At 39.6% G+C, this 24,075-nt stretch overlaps 1 protein-coding gene and 1 long non-coding RNA gene across 2 annotated transcripts in view; one reads left to right on the forward strand and one right to left on the reverse strand.

Moving 5' to 3' along the window:
- LOC310762667 overlaps positions 1–22,483 on the forward strand; it is a 263,773-nt gene extending 241,290 nt beyond the window's left edge. Inside the window, exon 2 of the long non-coding RNA XR_014548124.1 lies at positions 19,151–22,483. This is a non-coding gene — a long non-coding RNA (uncharacterized lncRNA). The remainder of the gene's footprint in view (positions 1–19,150) is intronic.
- Positions 19,786–24,075, reverse strand: part of CLSTN2 (calsyntenin 2) — a 329,869-nt gene continuing 325,579 nt past the window's right edge. Inside the window, exon 17 of the mRNA XM_083613746.1 lies at positions 19,786–23,078. Coding sequence (XP_083469872.1) covers positions 22,869–23,078 — 210 coding nt within the window. The 3' untranslated portion in view covers positions 19,786–22,868. The remainder of the gene's footprint in view (positions 23,079–24,075) is intronic.

Consider the following 24,075-nt stretch of genomic DNA (forward strand, 5'->3'; position numbering starts at 1 on the left):
AAAAGATTGATTGCATGCACAATGTCCAATGTATACTGTATTATGCACCAGTCCTTACTTTCAATTGAATGTGGTTAGGAGTGCTGCACAGAGTGGTAATTCCAAAGTGATTAATCTAGATTGATTCATTGGGGCTAATCTGAAATACACAATCTGTGTACTTTACCCAAAGTATGCCTTCCTTAACCCCAATTTGCTTCAGGGTATATTGTATATACAGTACCACAAGCCCCCAAGACAACTTACCACCTTGATGTATGGGCTTCTCTCTGGCAGAATTGATTAACGGGCCTCTGACAAGTATACCCTTTGGTCTCAAAGTAGGGTTTTCAATCTTACCTTCCTGTTTTGATCTGATTTCAGAATTTGTGTGCTCTAACCTAATCATCAAGATTTGTTTTTAAGAACCACAATAAATCATTCCTACTTCCAATCCATCAATGCAGTGAATGTGAACATGGGTTACTCTCTAATTCTTTTTAAACCCTGAAGGTTTCATATAAATCTTTTGGGGAGCCTTCTTGTAAATTGGATGGAATGCCAACAGATGTGCAAAGAAAACACTTTAAACTTGTAGATTACAGTCAAGATTTCAAAAAACTCATTAAAAAAATATAGAGAACAGCCTCATTCACACAAATGGCCTATGTGATATCCAGTATGCATGAATAATCAGTTGTTTGAATATATTTACGTGGTGTACACCTGAAGTTACACAAGGTCCATAATAAATTCAAGTAAAATGCCATTCTGATTCATCAGTGTTTAGGCCATGCAAATTCTACTTCTGTGTTCTTCAGGGGTATAGTACATTTCTAAAGTTCTTGATCAGAGCAATCCAAGCCCCCTTTGTGTTGGGCTAGGGTTCTGTGTTGGGCAAAGGTCTGCCTCCACCCAGTCTTTATCAAGTCTGATGGCCTCCTGCCCAGTGCCAGTGGAGGGAGGCCAATGGCATGGAGTTCCTGCTTCCACCTGCCAAATGCCCTGTTGAGCAGAATTGCTACTGGAAGGATCCTTGCCAGTGGCAGGCACTGGCAAGCCCTAGAGAACTTTTCAGGGAAAGGACTGGACTGAGTTGGTCATACTGTCGTAATGTAATGGCTTCAGGCTTGTTCCCCATGGCAGGGCTGTGGATGCAGTGCAGTCCCTGCCACTCTGGGGTTGAAGTTAGGATTTCTCTCTTAGTTGTTTGAATGTCTGTCCCATTGAAATCATCAGATTAAAATTGACGGGAATGCAGTTTAACTTCTTTTCCTAATATACCTGTAGTAGAGTTGCCATATTTTGAAGAGCAAAAAAGAGGACACATTTGCCAACTTCTACTTTTACCGGATCACTACGACTACTCTCATTTTATATACCTGTTATGTACTGAGTTGAATAGGATCCAAACTGCAGCAGTCTGATTGGTCCTAGAACAATAGGATCCAAAATGCAGCAGTCTGATTGGTCCTAGAACAATAGGATTCAGAATGCAGCAGTCTGATTGGTCCTAGAACAATGCAGCAGTATGATTGCTTGGCAGGAACCACCCAATCATGCTCCAGATAGAAGTGAATCCACAACCTGATTGGCTTACAGTAGAATTCCGGAATTAGCCCATCATGTGCAGCCCATTGTGTAAATAATATATATAAAGCAGATACTTTGAGGGGACTTTCATTCATTCCTCCTCACCACTATGAGCTGAATAAAGAGCATGAAATCACTTTGCGACTCTGAGTATATTTCAATACCCATGAAAAAAAGAAAGTGTCTTGGGAAAAGCGGACATATGGCAATCCTATTAGAACACATGGTCCTGAAAAGGATGGCTGCTTCATGATATGGTAGGGATTTTGTTTTACTATTCGGACAAAAGTTGCAGCAGGTAGCAATTCTGAATTTGATGTTTAAGTATCACTAAGCAGAATACTGATATCCATATGAAGCCAGAATCGTCATCACCATATATGTAGTGAATTCAAGTGCTGAATTAAAACAGTTATATAACAAATAACAAATAAAAAATGCTGAGCATCTGTTGGGTAGGGGAAAAAACAGAAAAACTGGCTGTGGTGGGGAGGAGGAATGAAATGGAGGTCATGGAAATGCATAGCTGACTGGCTAAAATACTGAACGGAAGCATATATCACTACAGTATTTTGTTGCATGCCCCCACTTGTGAATAATGAATAGTGACTAGCTAAAACAAAATGTTTCTGATAAGATCCACAAGCAAAAATAAGACTTTGCCAAGTGTTGTATTAAATATTCCCAGAGCAATGTGCATATGAGAATCTATATATAAAAATTATATTTCCAAAAATGGTTTCCCTGGACTTTGAGGATGTAATTCATCCCAGCCTGTTCTACTAACACCTCTTGCAATAAAAATAGTTGTTCTTCTTGATGTCCTTCAGCATTTTATTGAACCAGGTCATCGGAGCATGGTTCACTTCAAATCCATGCTTAATGAAGCATAAGCTATATTAATAGCAGCTATTAAATCTGAAGGAGTTGATAGGAATTTGGATTCAACGTATCAAGTGAAACAGTAGTTCTATGAACTATGAGTGACAAATCTCCAGTTTGTGACGCACTTGAGGGATTTCAGTGTGCCTTTGCTCGTGTATCACAACCTGAATTGAACCAGGTATTTGTACAAGAAGTTCCCTTTAGAATAGAGAGGGGTCACTCCTAAATGTTGGTAAAAAATGCTGTTAGTTAACAAGGTAAAAAAGAAGAAGTAGGACAGTGAATAAAATAAAATATTTCCTCTGACCCACTCGAGGACACTGCTGCTAGTACAAAAGCAAAAGGAGACTGTCTTCCTCAACAAAGCTCACACCCCCTGCCCTTGGTCTTGAGCACAGCAGGTAGAAAGGTTGTTATTAGAGTGGTCTGCTTACACATTGCCAAAAAAGATGCGCTGCATCACTGCAAAAGAGGACACAGATTTGCATAAAGCTTGCCAATGTTAATTTCTGTTTATAGAAGCAAAATTGAAAGTAATTACTGGAATTGAAATAGAAATACGTCTGACCATAAGGGGCAGGACTGATCAAGCAACTTGCATCCTTGCTCAGTCTGCTTGTCAAGGTGCTCACAGTTGATGGGCAACTTTAAGGCCACTGTTCTCCCTTCTTACGGTTTTTATGTTTAAACTGGACTCCTTCAAATAGAGGACAGCTGCAAGTCCTCTGTAACATAGGATACATGACCAGCCTATTTGTTATCTGATCTATTTGTAACATTATATGTAGAGATCAAATTGGTCAAGGAAAGGTAACAGCCCATATTGTAAGTTAGTATTTTGCCCTCTGTTTTCACTAGAAATTACACACCAAAATGCCAGTTTTGTTGATCTTGAAAGAGTCTTCCATTCCAAGAATTCCAGGCTGTGCTACTCACAAATTTTGCAGCATTGACTGGCACTGAAACTACTTTAATAGCATTCAGTATTGTTGTGCTGCTGCTAAGGTTTGCCTTTCTTTGCTCTTTTTCTAATATGAACTAGTTATGTAATAGTGAAACCTGATACAATTTCCAGCTGAAGAGCCCAATGCAACCCATTTAATTTGTTCTTTCAGTTTTCTCAAGCCATCACCAACATTTGCGGAATATAACCAGAATTAGGAGCAGATGATTATCTACTTAGTAAGGCAGCTTGGTAAGGTATTAACACAATCTCTTGAAGCATTTACAGACTGTTAGTTTCATAAATATTCTAAAACATGACAGTAATGCCCTTGTCATTGCAGGTATTAACTTTGCTTAATGACAGTTATGGGATTTATTGAATCTGTTGCAACAATTCAGAAGTTTCTACTAAGGAAAATTAAAACTTTTCCCCCAATACCATTCTGGGCTAACAGGTAGAAGTCATTTTTCTATATATTTTTCTTCTGTCTATGTGTAAACATGGATTTTTAAATAGACTTTTAGCTACAGCATGCTTTTTAATGAATGCAAATATCATATTAAAGCAGATAATAGATCATTTGTTCCAGATGATACATGACTTGTCTTCACGGTTATGTGAGATTTGGAGAAGGAAGTAGATCATATGTTAGAAGGCCTGGTGTTGTTACAATTGTACTACTGCAACTAACTTGGCTAGGATTATGGAAATACATGGGTGATAGGCTGGATCTAGACACATCAAAGAAACATTTCAGTTTAAAGCATTGTAAATTTAAACAGGGAAAAACAGATAGAGAAAAACAGGACTCCACGTCGCCATCTGATGGCACAATGTTTTATCACACAGACAACACATATAACTCACTTTTTCTTTACCAGTCTAGCTGAGTCCATAGTCGCCCTGTCAGTGGAAGGTCTGTACAAGGATGTCCACTTGCACAATGGGGCTTTCCCAAGTCTTCTGTCTCTTGTCCCCATGCTTCCCTAATTTGGGGAGTCTTGAGAACCTCCTGAACATCATGAGGAAGGAGTAGTGGGGGTATTGTTCCATTCTGTAAGCTGATATACTTACACAGATGGAATGTGTAGAAAAGCATGATGTTGAATTCCATTGTGCGTGTGTGCATGATCAAAGCACTATCATCTTCTTTATTATGACTTCATGTTTTCTGGGACCGAGTCCCAGTTCAAATAAAGACTAGATGGCAGCAAAGAGGGTACAGCAAATTACTAGAGTTCATTCATATTACGTGTTCCTAACACCTTCAAGAGCTTTTTTGTTACTTCCTGACATATTTCACTTTTACTAAATCATATACACTGCTACTTCCTCACTGGTTGGTGAACTTGTCTATGTTGAAAGTGAAGTTGCCTTCCATCTGTTAAAGCATTTGTTCCTTCAGTCAAATGTACCACTTACATCTTGAAATATTCAATAAAACAAGGTGTGTTTTGGGGGGGGGGGCAGAAAGGGGAAGGAGTTTTTTATTTGATCTCTCTCCCTAGCCATTTCATGCATACAAAGCAATCCCCATACCAAGCTTGCAGTAACTATTGCCTCTCACTCAGTATCATACATTTCATTTCTCACTGATGTATACACGCACACCTAAATCAGTTCTCTTTCCTCCCCCACCCACATATGACTATGTTTTTAAATAATGAGGACCATTTTCCTTTGGTCTGATTCAACTTACCATATTTTTCTGTGTATAAGACGAGGGATTTTTATTAAGAAAGTAATGCAAAAAATTGGGGGTCGTCTTATACATGGGTAGTGCAGGGCGATTGTTGGCAGCCATGAGTCAGAGATATACAGCGGTGATTGGGCGGGTGATTGGTGTATGTGGCAAGGGCTGGTTGGGATTGGCTGTTGTTGTGGCAATTGCGCGGGCAATTTGTGGCTTCTGGATGCGATTGGGTGGACGATTGGTGTCTTCTGTGAGGCGTGCGCTTGTCAGCTGCAGGCGGTCAGGCGGGTGAGTGGTTGTCGGCATTCCCCACCAAAGAAAGCTCAACAACTCTGGGCAATTCCACAGTTCCATAAAAAGCTTAACAACTCTGGGCAATCTCCCCCCATTTTCTTAATTTGGAGTCCTAAAAAATAGGGGTCGTGTTATACACGGGGGCATGTTATACAGTGAAAAATACGGTACTTATGAAAGGAAATGGATTTCCCTTCATGCAATGTGAATGGCAATCCCATACAGGGAAGACAAAGAAAACCGAACATAACCATTTATGTGAAATCCTAAAATCATATTTATTGGCCAATTCACAGAAAGTGCCAGAGTGATCACAAAAAAAATATGATTTTCTTTTTTTAAAATATACATATACAGGCCAAGTTTTTAAAACACAGGTTGGTTTTCCATAAGCATTTGAGAAATCATGTGGTAAAAACCAGAATCTTTTACAATCTGAAATTCAGAATTTATTGTTCAAAGTGACAAAGATTTACATCACAAAGTTGCGGGTAGGAATGGCAAGGGCATAAAGAAACATAATTATCTACATAACAAATTTAATTTTTCAATTGTAATTTATTATGTGATCATTTCTAACTGTACATTTTGTTAAAGAATTTTCTTAAAAAATAATAAGCTGCTGATCTATACTATAGTCATCTTCAAAAAAAAAGCATTCATATTCCCCATCTGAATTGCATATACTCATTGAACTCCTTTTCCTGCATATAGATCTACCCTTTTAAAATTTCGTTTAGCACTTGCAACAAGATGCTTCCAGATGTTGTTTGATTGCCTCTCATGTACAACAATATATTTAAGTGTAATGAACAAATTAATGCAGAAGAGAATGGTTTTCAGACACATAAATGGGCTCAAACCAACGATAGATGCAAGATTCCTTTGTATCACATTTGTTTTGTCTCTAACGGTGACCAGGGCTGTTCAGTAATTAAATTGGCAAAGGGTATCAAACCTTCAGAAACTGAAAAAAGAATGCCAAAGGCTAGAATTATTGCTAATCAACATGAAGTAATGGGCCACTGTGGAAGCAAATCTTACAAATTAAAACTTTTATGCGAAAAACTACTACATGCTGCATTCTCCAACCTGGCAAACTAGCACTTTTACTGTCTAGTTAGTATGAAATACAGTGAAATGAAACTGTTCTGACCACTTCCCACATCCTTGCATTTCAATGTGGAGACTTGTGGAAAATCTTGGCTGCTGATTGGTCAATGCACTAAATCATAATGGGTTGGAATCAGAGGGGCCCTTCCAGAAGGGGAAGGCTTTTTTCACATTAAGAAGGGCCTTTTCTGGCACATACAAGATCCTTGTATGAGAAAAGTGATATCCAGGGGTGTGCTTCCTTTTGTGGAAGGAACTAGAAAAGTTTCCTGCACTACATGTGCCACAGGGTCTCAAAATGCTCGATTGCAGAATCACACTATGTCTTCTGCTCGCTCTGTATGGCACCTCCAGAATTTATTCTGCTAGCCTTTCTCTAGAACCAACCCACACTTTTCTGTTCACAAAAAACAGCAAAGGAAATCGTGGTGCTCAGTTTGGTTATTTAGTTAGCTAGTATCTCCCATGAAGCTCAAGAAAGCATGCATGGGGCAGCCTCTCATCCAGGTATTGATCAAACTTAGCTTTAATATGGTAGCTATGTCATGGGCCTTCTAGACTTGGAGTGGGGAACCTCTGGCACATGGGCCAATCTTCGACTATCCCCCCAAGTGTGTATGTGGCATCTAAATCAGTATACAAGGCTGTTTTCCCCAAATGGGAAAATGTGGCATCCTGTGAAGGATGTGAAGGCAGGATTAAACCCCTTTCCTCAGGAGGGAACCGGGGTAGCAGCCAAACTGAGCAGGGTTTTACAGCTGCTCACCAGTGGAAATTAAATCCTGCTCAGTTCAGCAGGATTCCATGCAACACCCTTACTGATTGCCTTAAATCACCTGCTAAAATAGAGGTTCCTCTCAGTGTTGTAGCAGACGGCTCCATGCAAACCTGCATGGCAACTTCCGCTAAAATGATTCAAGGACCACGACCTAGCATCCCTTATCCTACACACTTTAATATTTCTTCACTTGCTTTCTAGACAGCATTTTTAGACACGCCATTCTTATCAAACATCCCATTTTTATGCACTATTTACACACCCATTTGTTGAGGGGGAAAATGCCTGCTGAGATAAAGGAATCTTAAAACTGTGATAACGAAAGTATTCTGCTTATCCCAGTTGTGTATTGAGTTGTCAGCTGGAATCCACAATCCAATTGTTTGCTACTATGGGCTGTTTTTAGGAGTTGGATACAGTGCTTTACAATAGAAATATACAAGTACTTGCCTTTTTTGTCCTATCCTCATACCCTTTCTTTCCTTCAGTTTTACACTTTCCCCTTTCCTCCTTTGTATTGTGTTCTTAGTAATAAATTGTGGCTTTCTTTACTTTTTCAACAGGAACCCCATCTATTTTGCATTGTTGTTGTCTGCTCACAATAACAATACACTGTGACCTTGACTTCATTAATTTCAATCCTGTTTATGTGCAACCGCTGCTTAGGCAGTTTTCAGATCACAACATTTTCTACTGCGAACAATGAACATTAATCAGCTTAGGCGTAAAGCATGGAGGCCAGAATACAAAGTAATTCTGTAAGGAAATGGACTCAAGACCTTAATATGCAGAGGCGTCAAAGTCCTCATCCAAGCAGCCATGGTAACATGTCTCTGCTGCCTTCTCCCTAGTGTCATGGCAAAGCTAGGCACAGAACTACAGAAGGGTATCCAGGTGTCCAAACCTGGTGTCCAAACTAGCCATCTTACATTACTTCTGTTTGGCAGAAGGTGCTAGGACTATTAGGAACATTACAGAAGCATACTGTCTTGGGAGCGGGACTTCATCTCTGCCAGAACACAGAGTTCCAGCATCTCTCAGGTGGGTGCCATTGCGGGCCGCTTCCTGACAATGATAGTGCTGTTTGTTTACAACAACCACATGCTCCAAGTAGCTGCTGTAGCAGCAGCAGCAGCAGCAGCAGGTTGGGGCAGGGACACTCCAGCTGGCTCCAACGGTCAAGGCTTACCTCTCTGAAGCCAGAAGAAGAAGGTGGCTGCTGCCATGGCCGGATGCAACATGGAGGATCTGCGCTGCATGGCAAGGCCTTGTGTGGTGAGTCCCCCACAAAGAAATGAGGATTTCAAGCTGCAGCCTGGCTGGGAGTGTACATGTGCATCTTTCTCCCTGTTAATGAGTGAAGACGCAGAGAGGGGGAAATAATCTGAACCTCCCTATCTTGTCACGTGATTTTGGTTTCAAGATGGCATCAACATCGGCATCTGGGCTGACAACTGAGGCGGTGAGTTCCGGCATTTTTTCCCTAGAAAAAAAAGCACTTCTTGGGAGTAGTTGCACCACTTACTGGTTTGTCACTTAACACACACAGAAGCTAGAAAAATCCTGGATAGATCAGGAGCAAAGAGGTCACCCCATGTTTTCCTATCATATCAGTTGCTGGACCCAGTGTAAGCAGAATGGGCCAGTCAATGTATAACCCCAGCATAGGGTATCTCTTCCTGTATTGGCTGTAAATGATAGGCTATTTAGGGCTCAACTGCATGTTGAATATGTGTATGTTTGTGTGTGTGTGTCCTTGCTCTTTGTACTTTTTTTTTTAGCTTTCTGGAAAGCGGTGTTTATACTGCTGCAGAGGTTAATCACTAGGTAGCACTGCTTTTGTTTGAGAAAGACAATGAGCATCTTGTTCACTGTGTCTCCTAAGCTTTCTATGACACTACATGACATCATCTCCAATACAAAACGATGCGCTGCCATACCTAAGAAGTGATGTACATGCTTGGTAAAGAAAATAATTTACTAGAGGCTGAAATAATGATGGGACAGGAATGCATGGATTGAAGACAATTTAGATATTTGCAGACGCAATAGCAACAAGAATATATATATATATATATATATATATATATATATATATATATATTCATGTGAAAAGTTTTAACAATATGAGACTATGCTTACTCCAAGGTAAGTAGGTATAGGATTGCAGCCTAAATGATAATGAAGAACTGTTACTGTTTAACAACACACAGAGATGCAGATATTAGGACAACCAGTATGCAAGTAGTCTATTGAAAGTTAAACAGAGTGTTAAAAGCATATTTATGATGTACTATACTAGTTTATCATGTTGAATATTGTTCCATTTGAGGCAGTGTAAGCTTAATCCTGAGAACAGTAGAAGCAAGTCTTACAAGTTATACTACTATGTTTATCACTAAAAAAAAGTGATAGAACAGATAGATGGAATATACATTTTGTGCATAAGGATGCATGTGGAAGATGTCAGCATTTGTGAATCTACCATTACTGTAGGATGACTAACTCTTTCACCATTACTCTTACCACTTAGTAGCTGATTCTGAATACAAAACCAGCTTGAGTTTGTGGTATTACTTTATTGTCGAAAGAACAAACATGGCCTACAGCCCACAATCCAATTACTCCTGTGTAGCTCTAACAAAATGAAGAACTGTTATGGATGAATTGAATTGGGTATGGATGCCATAGTTAGACATGACTTTGTCTGACTAGCTGTTATTCTGTAAAACAGAACATATCAATATGTCTCCATAGCTAAACTAGCTGCATAGTTTTAGAACTATATATATTTTACCTTTGGAATAGATTACTTCTGCTTTTTTAAAAAAATGTTATTCTGCTTGTGGTGGTTTTAGGCAGGAAATTGAACTGACTGATCGTCAATGTTTCTAATATTTTTAATCAATTTTTAAATATTGGTTTAACAGGGTATTATTTGAACTGGGTGCGAACAGCTCAAATGACTTTGTTGACTGAGTGGTCAACAAATGTTATAAATAAATAAATAAATAAATAAATAACAAATGAGAAAGAAAGCTTTTGATTTAGATCAATACCATTTAAAAAACAAGATACAAAATTAAATGATCAGATAGAAACATGGTCTAATTCCTAGTCAAGTAGAATCAAAAGCGTTTTGAGGCAGCCTGCAAAAAACATACTCCCACTTCTCAAGCTGATTCCACTTTGAATTAATGAATGCTTGCAAACCTAGATTAATTGACCCTATTAAAGAGCCATGTGGTTCAGATGCTAAAACCTTTGGGAAGATTTCATAAAAGTCCTGTGAAATTTTATACCAAAGGAATGAAGCTGAAATATCCCTCTATTTCTTCTCATATTGTCCATATTAACATCTATTGAACATTTGTCCATTTGAAGTAGTACACATAGACCATTTCAGAGAACAGACAAGAATCAACATGGAAATATCTTTTCTTCATTTTCCTCTTCCCTCCCTGTCCCTTTCCCCTTGTATGTTGAGTGTTTTTAGCTGGTACGTCTGTGGGTAGGGGCTTGTTTTAATGGAGTGCCTGTAAGCTGCTCCGGGGTGCCTTTTAAGATGATCAGCAGGGATACAAATGATGATGATGGTGGTGGTGATGATGATGATGATGATAAATTTTCTGAAATAATATTAGTCTATTCTAATCTGCATCACCCTCATCAATTTAAAACTTCCCACTGCAGTTTATTATCAAGTCAATAACTTGCATAACCATAGAACTGTGCAGTTGGAAGGGACCCTTAGGGTCATCTAGTCCAGTGGTTCTCAACCTGTGGGTCCCCAGATGTTGTTGGACTACAATTCCCATCATCCCTAGCTACGGGTGATGGGAGTTGTAGTTCAACAACCTCTGGGGACCCACAGGTCGAGAAAGGCTGATCTAGCCCAACCCCCTGCAATGCAGGAATCTCAACTAAAGCATTCATGGCAGAGAACTATCCAACTTCTGCTGAAAAGTTGACTCATGGGAGTCTGTTCTATTCTCGAACAGTTCTTACTTTCAAAAAGTTCTTCTTGATGTATAGTTGAAATCTCCTTCCTTGCAACTTGAAATCATTAGTTTGGACCTCTAAAGCAGTAGAAAACAAACTTGTTCCATCTTCCATGGGACAGCCCTTTACATACTGGAAGATGGCTATCATCTCCCCCCAGTCTCCTCTTTACCTGGCTAAATGTCTCTAGACCCCTCAACTGTTCCTCATAAGGCTTGATTTCCAGACCCTTTTATCATCTTGGTCACCCTCCTCTGCACACATTCCAACCTGACCTTTGTTACTCTGATTGTTCAGACACTCTTCTATTCTACCTGCTTTCACACCACTCAACTTTCAATAAACTTACTTTCTCTTTACACCATTGCCCAATTAATCTTGGGTCTTGCTGATTCTTCAAAAATCAAAAGGTTACTACCAAAATAACAGTGTTTACTGTAGATTAAAGTAACGCATGAGCCTGCCTTTTAACATTGTTCAGAAATGTCAGATCAGTTTAAAATTGTCACTCTGTTTCTATTATTAAAAGATACTGCCTGGCTTCTCGTATATTTCTGGGCACTATTCAGAGTGCTGGCACCTTCTCGCCTCTGATATATATGATCTTCAGGGGATCTACTTTGGGTGCTTCCATTTCAAAATATAAGTAGGTGAAGTGTATTGGGAAGACCTGCTCTTTAGTGGTGTTTATGGAACGTACTTGCATGCTGTAACATTAAAACTGTTTAATTTGTCTACAGTTTTAATAGCTGAGCTGGGAGGGAACTAATACTTCCATTATTGTTTTCAAGTGTCTATGTTTCTCTTCAATGTCATTGTTGAAGAATACTATGAAGTTTTTCACTTGGTTATGATTGTAAGCCACCTTGGAGTCTAGACAGCATGCCAATATTTCAAATAAACTAAAATACTAATAAAAGCTGTCACTTACCACTTGAAATAATTATAAGGGGAAGTCTCTGCCAAGGTTACTTAAAATGTTTGTATAATGAGCCTAAGAATCTGATCACCACACATTATTGTGTTACACCACAAGCAGGGTTACAAGAGCACTTTAAGACTATGGCTTAATTTGCTCCCACAATTGGCTGTGGCAGTTCAAAGCTTCTTATATTAATCTGGACATCTGTTCTGCTGCGGCTATTTTTCTATCTCATATTTTACTTCTTTATGCATTGCTTTGATGGGATGCAGTTCTAAAGAGTGGCTTCAAAATACTTTAAATAAATAATCTTGGCTTTCTGGTGCCCTTTTGTAGACCAAAGGACATCATCCAATGAAGGTATGAGCGGGCTTGAGAGAACCCCAAAGCTGTCCGAAAAACAAAACCATTAGGGCGAAAAGTATTTATTTTTGGGGGGGGGGAATACCTCAAAAGAGTCCAGTGAGGATTGGGTAGGGATGGGTGTACGTGCCACTTTCGCTTTCTCATTTTTCCAGTCTTTCTTTCAGTTTTCCACACTGCCATAACAATTTGCATTTCTTTTTACTACTGCATTTCTTTTTACTACTGCAATTTTCTCCTAATGTACCCATTTTTGTACTTATTTTTGCCTAGTAACTACATTTTTGCAAAGCATCTTTGCATGTTATTTAAAAAATATAATGGATATTTGTATGTTATTTTCACCAACATGCATTTTTTTTTTGCACCCTTTACCCCAGTGTATGCATTTTTGTGCAAATTACTTGGCTAGATGATTGTACAGCAAAATTCAAATAAGTGTTACTTTCAAAAGATGACAGTGTTTTTGTTTGAATATTGTTTGGGGAAGAATGAATTAGGTAAGTTTGCCTTTAATTCATATTGTACTGAATTTCTCCCACATCCCTAGAACTGTTTAGTGGGCATCAAATGCTGCCCTATAGTTGAGGGGAGAAAACGTAAAACAAGAAGAGGGAGTTTTGAGTGAAGTATCTGGGATCCTGAATAGGGAGCACTCTGCACTGTAACATTATTTTGCAAGTCTCACTTGTCAGACATCAAATTTATGCCTCAGGAGAAAAATTATTATACAGCTGGCATCTTTGTCCAAAACCCAGTTGAACTAGCATGCATTGATGAAATCTGATTGGGTGGAGAAGGAATGAGTCTCTGTTTCTTAAATCTATTATCCAGGTTTCATAGCACCAGTCAAGACTTGAGGAGTGAGGAGAGGGTGGCAGCTGTTATTTCTATGGATTTAATGCCCTCACCCATCATGCTTAAGTATCCTATATAACAGACGGCCACATTTTCTTGGTCTAGGAATGTAATTTCTTGTTTTTATACACTCATTCCCAAAACACTATGGCTTTTCTTCACAATACTTGGGATTAAGCTTACTTTACAGATGTGAGGTTTCATTCCATTAAACATTTTCCCAGCACTCTGCAGCCTCCACAGCTGCCTAGACTTCCTGATTGAAGTCTGGAAAACCTGGACAGTTTGCCACTCCTTGCATACCTGGGATTGTGTGCTTGCCAATTTGCATTTGCCTTTCCTATTGCTTAAAAACAAACTGAGAAACAAACTGATTTATTTTAAAATTAAAAGTCTTCACTTGAAAAACAACAACCGCTGGCTGCTGCACAGTAAGCAGTCACTCTGTCTTCTTGTGCTTACAGAAAAGCCCAGCTGAGAATGTCGTGAGGAGTTCAGTAAAGGTAATCACCCAGGAAGGCTGTACACTGTAGACCACCAGAAAGGTGATTGGTAGAATGAAAGAAACGACACTTGCAAACACTCCTTAGCCACCTTAAAAGTAAGGTAAGCACAAAACCTTTTACCTATAAGAATTTCAAAGAATTGTTTAATGTGCTTTTGAATGCAACATCTTCTTTCATCAACTGGTGGGAAATGTTTTTTAAAAATGGGTTGAAGCAACTTTTTGGCACAGCACTTGTAAAGAAGAAGCATTTTACTACACCTAGTGTTGCCAAAGCATACAGTTGGAGACGAAGAATATAAAATCCTTGCTTTTGGAATATTTAGGAATAAGTGGCATTTTTAAAAACAGAACAATTTCAAACTGCAAAATGCATACTCATTAAGAACTGTGACTTTCCTGCATGAAGAGACATTAAGAGCCAAGTAATAACTGACATAGGGGATGCGGGAGACACTGTGATCTAAACCACAGAGCCTAGGGCTTGCCGATCGGAAGGTCGGCGGTTTGAATCCCCGCGACGGGGTGAGCTCCTGTTGCTCGGTCCAAGCTCCTGCCAACCTAGCAGTTCGAAAGCACATCAAAGTGCAAGTAGATAAATAGGTACCGCTCCAGTGTTTCTGTGTGCTGCTCTGGTTCACCAGAAGCGGCTTAGTCATGCTGGTCACATGACCCGGAAGCTGCGGACAAACGCCGGCTCCCTCGGCCTAAAAAGCAAGATAACCGCACAACCCCAGAGTCGTCTGCGACTGGACCTAACGGTCTGGGGGTACCTTTACCTTTACCTAATACCTGACATGACATATTACAAAATCAGAACTACGTGCCTTTTCACTCTGCTCAAGGGAATTGTGAGAAAAATTCTTTCCCTTGGGTGGCCAGGCAGTACCAAACAGCACTTAACATTTAATAAGGTTTCCCAGAACTCCTTAATACAAAATAGGGAAAACGATAAACATAAAAATGAAACAGCAACATCTGATGCTTTCCTTTTTGGCAAGATCAATAAGAGCATTCAATATCTCCTGGTTCTTCTTTATTTTCTTTAGTAATTCTGAAATGCATTTCATCTTGTTAAATATCCTTTGCAGAAAATCCAATTAAAGTGGACAAAAGAACAGTATTGGGTTTAGATCTGATTATCCATATGTGTATATTTCTCTAACTTTAGAAGGATTTGGATGCAGTTTGCACAGAAAGGAGGCACAGTGAATCTCTGATTCATAGCAAAATAGATAGATAATTTCCTATGCATTCATCTGCTTCCTGACATACTCCTTGAAAAAATTCTTTAACTACATAAAGTAACTCTGTGATTTGTGTTTAAGGAAAGCTGGTGCACAAATACGCTCGAAAAATGTTCATTTCCTTAGGGATTCTTTTCAGAAGACAACATATCTCAGATCTTCTGAAACACATTCACAAAATCACACTATTAATTTTCCTGTAGCTATCTTTAAATTGAACTTCTGTGGTTAGGTGAATATGAAGAACTAAGTCGTGGTTACTGTTTCCGACAGCAGTGCTTCAATCTGAGTTATATGAATGTGTGTCCCTTCGCTTCGCTCCCCTCCCCATTAAATATTTGAGGGGCTGCCCCCTTCAAAGTTGATGTGCATTGCCATTCCAATGGTGTGCGTACACTGCATCATGTGATTGATTATGTGGGGTGGGGCTTACCTGCCCCCCCCCCCTGAATGCAGTATTCTATGATGGAAAAGGCAGCTTTTCAAGGGCCACTGGATCTGCGCCTAGATTTCAATGACACTAGCATTTCACCCAAAGTCTTGGGGATAAGTGTCCAAATCATGTACTCAAAATTATGAACCTTACAAATACACACAGAGAGAGGCAACTCATGTTTGCCATTGTTTTCCTTCAGCTCATTTTCTAATATCCTCTCTAGATCTTCTTGGAGGAAAGGCGCAATACAAAAAAGTACTAAATAATATAACAACTGCATTCTTTAGGAACATGGTAACCACACAACTCCAGTAACTTATTAACCTAGCCTTGGAGCACCATCAAGTTCTTTCTTCTCCTGCCTAACAACCATTGAAGGCAAAAGACACTGGAAGTTCTTTAATTCAACACTTGCATGTGGTCAGTCAGAGCCAACATTTAAGTAGACTGCAGCACAGGAAGACTGTAAGAAGATACCAATTAATTAATTTTCAGCTGCCATCCTATACCCCTCACCTGGAATTAAGCCCCATTGAACTCATTGGGGCATACTTCTGAGTAAACCTGCATATAGGATTACACTGATTAACATCCATGATTCTTCTCCTGAGTGCTTTTTTTCTAGAAAAAGAGGTGCCGGAACTCACCACAAACGCCTCCTTTGTTCTCTTATAATGGCAATGGCACCCATCTGAGAGGTGGTGGAACTGAGTTCTGGCTGGAAAAGGCCCTGCTTCTCCTATTCACTAAGATAACAATAATAATCATCATAATACTCTGGCAAAGACAAAGCAAACAAGCCAAGAGGCATAATTTTAAAATATATGCCATAATTTGCCCAAAGGGGATCGTCCAGTATTTATATTAATCCAACAATGTATTAGTCCAACATTGAAATTTCACTATTGTTGCTGTGATAACTTTAAAAAGACTGATTACTCTGAGGTTCTGGCTGCCAGTTTCCTCAGGCTCATAAAACAAGCAGGTTTTCTTCTGCTGTGTTACTGACAGGGGGGAAAAATACCTAGTTACATTTCATGTGTCACATTTCAAATGGCTGCGACACCTTTATTCCTGTCCAAGGGATATTTGCCATCTGTTGCTGGTACAGAAGTACCTGAGCAAGGAAGCAGAAAAACAGCACACAGAACACTGGAGGGGAAGAGAAAGCAACTCACAATGGCAGAGCAAACATTAATCACAAAAATTGGGATGTTAATCATATGGCAGGCATCAAGATTTACTACCCGCGGTTCCTTTCCCTCAAACAAGGCTGCTGAAAATTGGCTACATGAAAATTAAATTGCGTTATGAGCATTACATTGTTATTTTCAATAAACAGGCACAACTCTCACACATTTATAATTAATATAATCAGCCGCTACCTGGAGGGTGTGCATTGGATGATAATATCTCAGTTTAATAAATCAAGATAGGAACAAGAGTTTTGTCCAGCTACTCAGACCCTTCATGGCATGAGCAGTCGAACCATATGATTAACCATAGTTCCCCGTATTATTAAAAATTGGGAACTTCAGTTACCAGCCATGAAGCAAGTCAGGATATTGAATCAACTTCAAACCATTGTTTTAATTACCTGGGCTTTTTCCAAAGCAGATAACCATAGTTTCCCAGTTTGAATGATATGAGACTCTACGGTTAATAACAAATGTCCTTGTTTGACAGATCATGCTGATTGAATGGGTGTAAATTAAGACAAAATTGGAAACTATAATTAGAATCTTCCTGGTTTGGTTGCTTATCCATGAAGGGAAGAGCAAAGGACCTGCATATGCTATGCAGGCAGAAGGCTCATTCATACCTCAGCTTTATAAATCAAGATAGGATTATCAGAACATGGCCTTCATAAAATGTGCCCATTTTCTAATCGCTTGGTGATTACAGAACCTGCGGTCTGGTTTGCAAAACTTGGCTTAATAAGCATTCTCAGGCTCCAGAGGGAAACTTTCAGCTGCTTTGCTCCTCTCTTGCCTTTCCTACTGTTGTGCTGCATGGAGCTAAGCCAACACTTGGCTTATGTGTCATCCAACCATGACTCATGGCTATATGCTTTTCTCACAAATCACAAGTTGGAGCCCTGAGTCCTTGTCCTTTTTGCATGGTCTCACTAAGCCTAGGTATGGCCAGCCTCCCATCAGGCCAGCTTTGCTAAGCAGCACATGAGGCACTTCAAACAGGCTGTAAGAAGAGGAATTAAATTCACTTCATGGGACAAGTGATTTTAGTTGCTGAATCATATGATACATACTGTGTATCTGTGCCTAAATTAGTTATAATGATTTTTCCCCCTTTCCTTTTCTTACCTTGCCCTTTTTGTACTCATGACCTATTATCTGACCACTCAAATTCATAGACTTGCCTTGTAACACAGATCTTAGGATCCATGTTCATACCAATGATATCTCAAGTGCCTTTAATTATGTAGGCGCCACAAAATTCCCATTGTATCCTAACACAACTGGGGTTCCTTGGAAACCACTGTCCCTGAAGGCCTTGGACCTTAGTTGCTGAGCATCTAGATATCAGCAAACATGAAGCTATGTGCCTGCGTTTATTAATGCTGCTCCTTAATTGGAACAAAATGTTGGCAAAAGCCATAACCCTCAAAGTCTGCACTTGGCTTAGTGGCTTCCCAGATAAATTTATTTTCCACACAGATTTGCTCCAAATACCTTGCCTACATTTGCCATTAGCCCTCCTGCTGCAAGCCCTCTTTTTCTTTCAGCCTTCTGATCACCCTCTTGTTCCTAAATGCTGCAAGTTTTGTACCTGAAAAGACAAACTTGAGTTTGTTATTCTTCCTCCACATCATGTTGCTTGCATTTATTGGTTGGCCTGTCTTCTAACAGATCTAAGATGGACAATGACACTCATTTGGTGTGTTCAGTACCTTCTACTACATATCTGTGCATTTACAAATGGAACATTTCTGCTAATGCACCCAAGGATTATAAACCACTCCACACATATAAACATGATCAAGCCAAGCATCACCCTCTCAAGTACAGGGAAGAAAATCAGCTCTGTAGACACAGCAACCGTATACCCAAAGTATCCCAAGACTTGAGACTTTGATGCAGCAAACTATATTGGTCTTATAGCACACAAAAGTGTAAATGTATATCTCACTCTGAAAGACCACAGATACTCCTATGGAGCACAGGCAATCTCAGTACAGATTAAGATAGGTATCGCAGAAAGAACTGGAGTAGCTCTGGTCAACTGAAGTGTTTCATTTAATAGAAAGGCTGCCTGTTTCTGAGAAGGTGCGGATGCCTGAAATCCTTTCTTTGTTTTTGATCCCTAAATAATTGATAGTTTTAACCTAAGAATCAAGATATCACCTTGTAAACAAGGAAACAGAAATGAACAAAAGAAAATATAAATCAATGACTGTCAGAAATACTGCTGAGAACCAGGGGAGGGAAAATTTAGCACAATTCTTCCTGTTTTCACCATTACTGTAGAATTCTAGATGAAAATAAGTTTCTCACTATATGAAGCAGAACTGGTAGAGCATTTAACTCAGGGTTAAGGAACTGAGATGTTGTTAGGCTCCAGCTTCCAGCATCCTCATCCAGAATAGTCAATGATCAGGGGTTTGCAGTCCAGCAACATCTGGACGGCCAAACATTCTCCACCCTAATTTACATGGATGTACCATGCAAAGTTTGTGGATGATAGTGTAGAATGTATTTAAACGTAAGAACCTAGCAGGATCCGGCTGCTGGATCAGGCCAAAGGCCTATCTAGCCCTGCATTCTGTTCTCTCAGTTGTCCATAAGCAGAATATGAGCAAAATAGCACTCATATGCAGAGTACAGAACAATTGTGTAAAGCTATTGTAGAGGGAGTATTGGCTTTGACATCAGAATCTGGAAATATTTACAATTTTAAAAATAAAGCAACTTTGCCTTTCATAATGAACCAGCATAATCTGAACAGATTTATTTTTAATAACTAATTACAGATTATTGGTATTTGTTTGAATGCCCAGTGCAAGTAGATTACAATGGACTTGTCTGTGCAGCTTTAATACAAGTCTTGCATGTTAGACTTTCATCAGGTACCTTAGCATTTTGTTCAACATATTCATTAAAACATTCTCCCATGTGGTCCTCTTGAGAAATAGATCATTCTTTCTTTCCCCTTTTAATGTAAGAAGTGCAACCAATGTTAACAGATTTAACAATTCAACTCAACACTTGTTAGCCCACAGAGTCTAATTGATTACAAACTTCTGAATGTAAAAAATAACAATGAATGGCCTATTTGTGAAGCTGAATTTTCTCTTCCTTTTCCAGTCAACTACGGATTAAGAGAGCAATTCTATCGCAAGATCTACTGGGATGGACGGGTAAGGTAAGTGGATCTCCAGCTGAGCTAGTCAGGCTATGCCAGCTTAAATCCCCAACCTCAGCTCCGCCAGATATATACTGGTGTATCTCCCCCATTCCAGCTAGCCTGGCAAACCTTAAACCAGCATAAGAAAACAGGTGTTCTGGGGGTGGGACCAGAGTGGGAGGACTTAGGCTGGATCCTACGTCCATTCAGCTCAGTCATGTTACCTGGCAAAGAACACTTTTAAAGGCTTGCTTCCCCTCTGCCAAGCCTAAGCCTCATCGTTCAGAAGTAGCTCCACTGCTCAACAGAGTTTGGACTGGGTGTAACTTTACACCATCTTGACTTACACAGGCTTGCTTAACACCAGCATCTTGTGTACAGGATTGCTTCCTTCGGGTGCATCTGAATGGTTGAGCACTTCTGAGTATCATCAGAATTTTGACACACAAGCGTGTCATTGCCCTCTCTGGTCCTCTATGAATCCACATGGGGATGATAAAATTTGCTGCAGTTCTCAAAGTTAATTGTATGGCAATTCTTATGCTGCTTTGGTAATCAGAAGGATTTTTTTTTAGTAGAGAAATTGGTGTAAATTAAATTTAAAAATTCAGTTTATATTTGGGAAGTGTTAATTTATTGTCAGAACATTTCATGTAGGCTGCTAAAACAAAACAAATTTAAATTATGGTGTGTGTGTGTCCCCCAGCTTACTTAGCCAAAGAAATATGGATACATTCTAATACAGAAATTATTTAATTGAGGACTTGTCCATGGGTTAACTAAGAAGGCAAACCCTATACCCACACTACCTTTCTCTCTCATTTCCCTGCTTCTGCTTTAAAATGTTTCAGACCTCAGCCATAGGTATGAAAGACCTATGGGCTCATGCCTGGATAATATTTAATCTCATAGTGCTCAAATGAGACAATGCAGCTGCCCAGACAGATTCTCTTTAGCCCATCCTAGCTTCAAATGCTCCTATCCATGAACCTTAGAATGTCTATGGTCTTAAACTCTGGCAGCTAGGTAGCAGGAAAGAACTTCCTTCCTCAGTGGTTAAGCACCTGCTTTGCGTGCACAATGTCCCAGCTTCAATCCCAGGCACCTCCAGTTAAAAAGGATTTGCTAGCAAGTGACGGTTTCTGCCTGAAACCCCAGAGAGCCATTGCCAATCAGATTAGACATACTCGAAGACAGATGTACAAATAGTCTGACCTAATCAGAGGCAGCTTCCTGCACTCCCTTTGCTCAGAACTTATTCCTGGAGAAAATAAAATAGCAGCAGAAGCTTTTCTCCACCAAACCCCACAGACTGCTCTAACCTCTGTTAACACGTTGATGCTTTCTTGTCACAGGGTGATGAGATGGCATTCCTCCGAAACTCAGGTTGAGATAAAAAAATCAAAACCAAACACAAAAACCTTTTGGGGGGAAATATAAAATTAGAAATTGGAAACTAAAAAACAACGTTCTTTGCTTCTGCATCAAAATGCATTGGCTTCTATATGTCTAAAATATGGACAGCATCAAGTAATGCAGTGTTCCACAATCATGTAGCTGCAAAGACAGAGAAAATTAAGGGGGGAATTATACAACAAACCACACAGACATGCCAATTCAACATTTAGAATGAGGGAACCAAAACTACCCTATACTATAAACCGCATTTCCTCCAAAACTCTACTAGTTGTTTTTGCTTTAAAGTTCTGTGTTTCATTATCTTGCACTTTCCAAACATGCCTTTCCTTCAACAACAAAAATGAAACCAGTCTGGGGTTCAGATGAGAGACCTTTCAGCTGTAGCCTTGTTTGTTTGGTGCCCAATATATTTTGGTAGGAAACAGAACATACCAGTTCTAACTGCAGAAATAAAATCAGGGGCTTTCTTTCTAATATGTGCTAGGGAAAATTCCCCTAGGCTACATATGTTTAGATCCATACACAGGGCACTTGACTAAATCTCAGCCAAGCCCAGCTATTGTATAATGCTGCCATAAGGTATGTCAACAAAGTAATGATTTACAGTGCAGAGAATAGATTTTCTGTGTAAATCAGAAGCAAAGGTCTTAACCCAAGTAACACTCCAGTCAAACCTATATTTTGCATGATTTTGGTTCATCTGCGTGATAGAGGGAAAAGTCATCACATGCAAAGGTATCAGCTTATAGGATTTTACAGTTGAGTATGAGTAGGTGGGTTGGATAAGGATTTTCCCCTTACCGAGTTTGAACATTAGCAGTGAAATTGATTATCCATTCCTGTGTGTGTTTGGGTGTATGTCACACTCACACCCACACACCCAATTTAAAGTACTCTGAATCCCTCTTGCAGAAGGCAATTAATTAAAACAGAACAGTGGAAATGAGAGCAAATTAATGTTGCCCTAATCAGTAGCACCTACATTTTTCCTTCTGAACATAGGATTCTTAACCAAAGTCGAACCAAACCCAGAAAGGGGGTATATGTCTACTTGGACTTGAATTCACTTAAATAGAAAAAGAAAAGCTGAACTGTATCCTTTATGGTCTGGCAAACAGGACTTTTGCATATTCTTATTTATCTTATTAGAAGATATTGGAGTTTCCTGGAAAGGGAGAAGTGGTAAGGAACATATGGCGTCAGGTTGGTGTTATCACAGGTGAGACATAAACGGTTGTACCCTGTGCTTTTTACCAGGTGCCATTACCCATACACTAGGAAAGGAATAACTATCTGGAGCAGTTTGATACAACTACATCAAATTCAGGCAATGCAGTTCTATCATCTGAAGTCAATAGAGTTAAATCCTGCCAATTAACTCATAGATCCAAGATGGGGTTGACGCAGTAGGATTGACTCAGAAATACACAGTATTGGTGTATACAAAAGGAGCAATAAAACTAAGGGTTTCTAGTAGGGTAGTGTTGAATCATCCCACTCCAGCTGATCTTGCCTGGTTGCAATTTGTTTGTCTCCTTTATTTCCAATAGCTGCTTCTTCTTCTTCCTCTTCTTCCTCCTCCTCTTCTTCCTCTTCACTTTCATCTGATTCAGCACTGGTTGTATCTTCCTCTTCCTCTTCTTCGCTTTCTTCTTGTATATGACGAGGTTCTTCATATTTCTGTATTGTGCAGGAACACAGGGAAGAGCTGCTATTAAGAGATTAGTTGTACTACTAAAGGCTAAAAATGTAATGGGGGGAAGAAGTTTCCTGATTTTAAAAGTGAGATGAAGTACTAAGAAGCTGGGATTTTACACAACCATAATCTGACAGCTGCTATTACCCTAACGGGGCTGTGCTGGACTGGACGGGAGACTTATCTATCATGTAATAAGTGAAACTGATGTTCATTGCAAGAGGGGGCAAGCTAAAGGATAGAGCTAGAAAACAAAGGTAATTGAGGTGTCAGTCAATCACATATGACCTGAAGTCTTCTCTAAAATAGCAAACTCAGCTTAAAATAATTATTTATAGAAAGCAATTCTACTGAATAATATCCACCAGTAGCTGACTGACAGAGAGTTCCAAATAATTAATGTCCTTCCCACCCCCAATATAATAGGTCTTGATTGAAGTCTGAAAAAAATGAGTTCTGTGAGTGTTATATGCTCCTCCAGGATGATCAAACAAGGTTCCTTTCAGTAATGTAAATGAAAAAAGAGCTGCATATTGACAAAAAGTCAAGACAATTTTAGACCAAACCATTGTCCTCTTCAGTTTATTGATCTTCAGTAGTGTAACAGCTGCCATGGTTTATTCCCTCCCATGATCACTACTATTAGATTGCCAGGATCATGTGGAAGAAGCCCATGCTGTGGCTCCAGTTCTAACATTTTGCTGGTGTTAGAATGGAGCTGCAGAATGGGTTCATCCCATATGACGATGTGACTCCAGTATTATTAAGCTGAATTGCTGCATCTTTCATACAACTAAAACTGGAAGGGGCACACTGAGGCAGCTATACTGCTGAAAATAATATTGCAGGCATAGGCAAACTCGGTCCTTCAGCTGTTTTGAGACTCCAGTTCCCATCATCCCTGACCACTGGTCCTGTTAGCTAGCGATGATGGGAGTTGTAGTCCCAAAACATCTGGAGGGCCGAGTTTGCCTATGCCTG

The sequence above is a fragment of the Podarcis filfolensis genome (genome assembly GCF_964270895.1).
Source record: "Podarcis filfolensis genome assembly, chromosome: 5".
In the NCBI taxonomy this organism is placed as follows: domain Eukaryota; kingdom Metazoa; phylum Chordata; class Lepidosauria; order Squamata; family Lacertidae; genus Podarcis; species Podarcis filfolensis.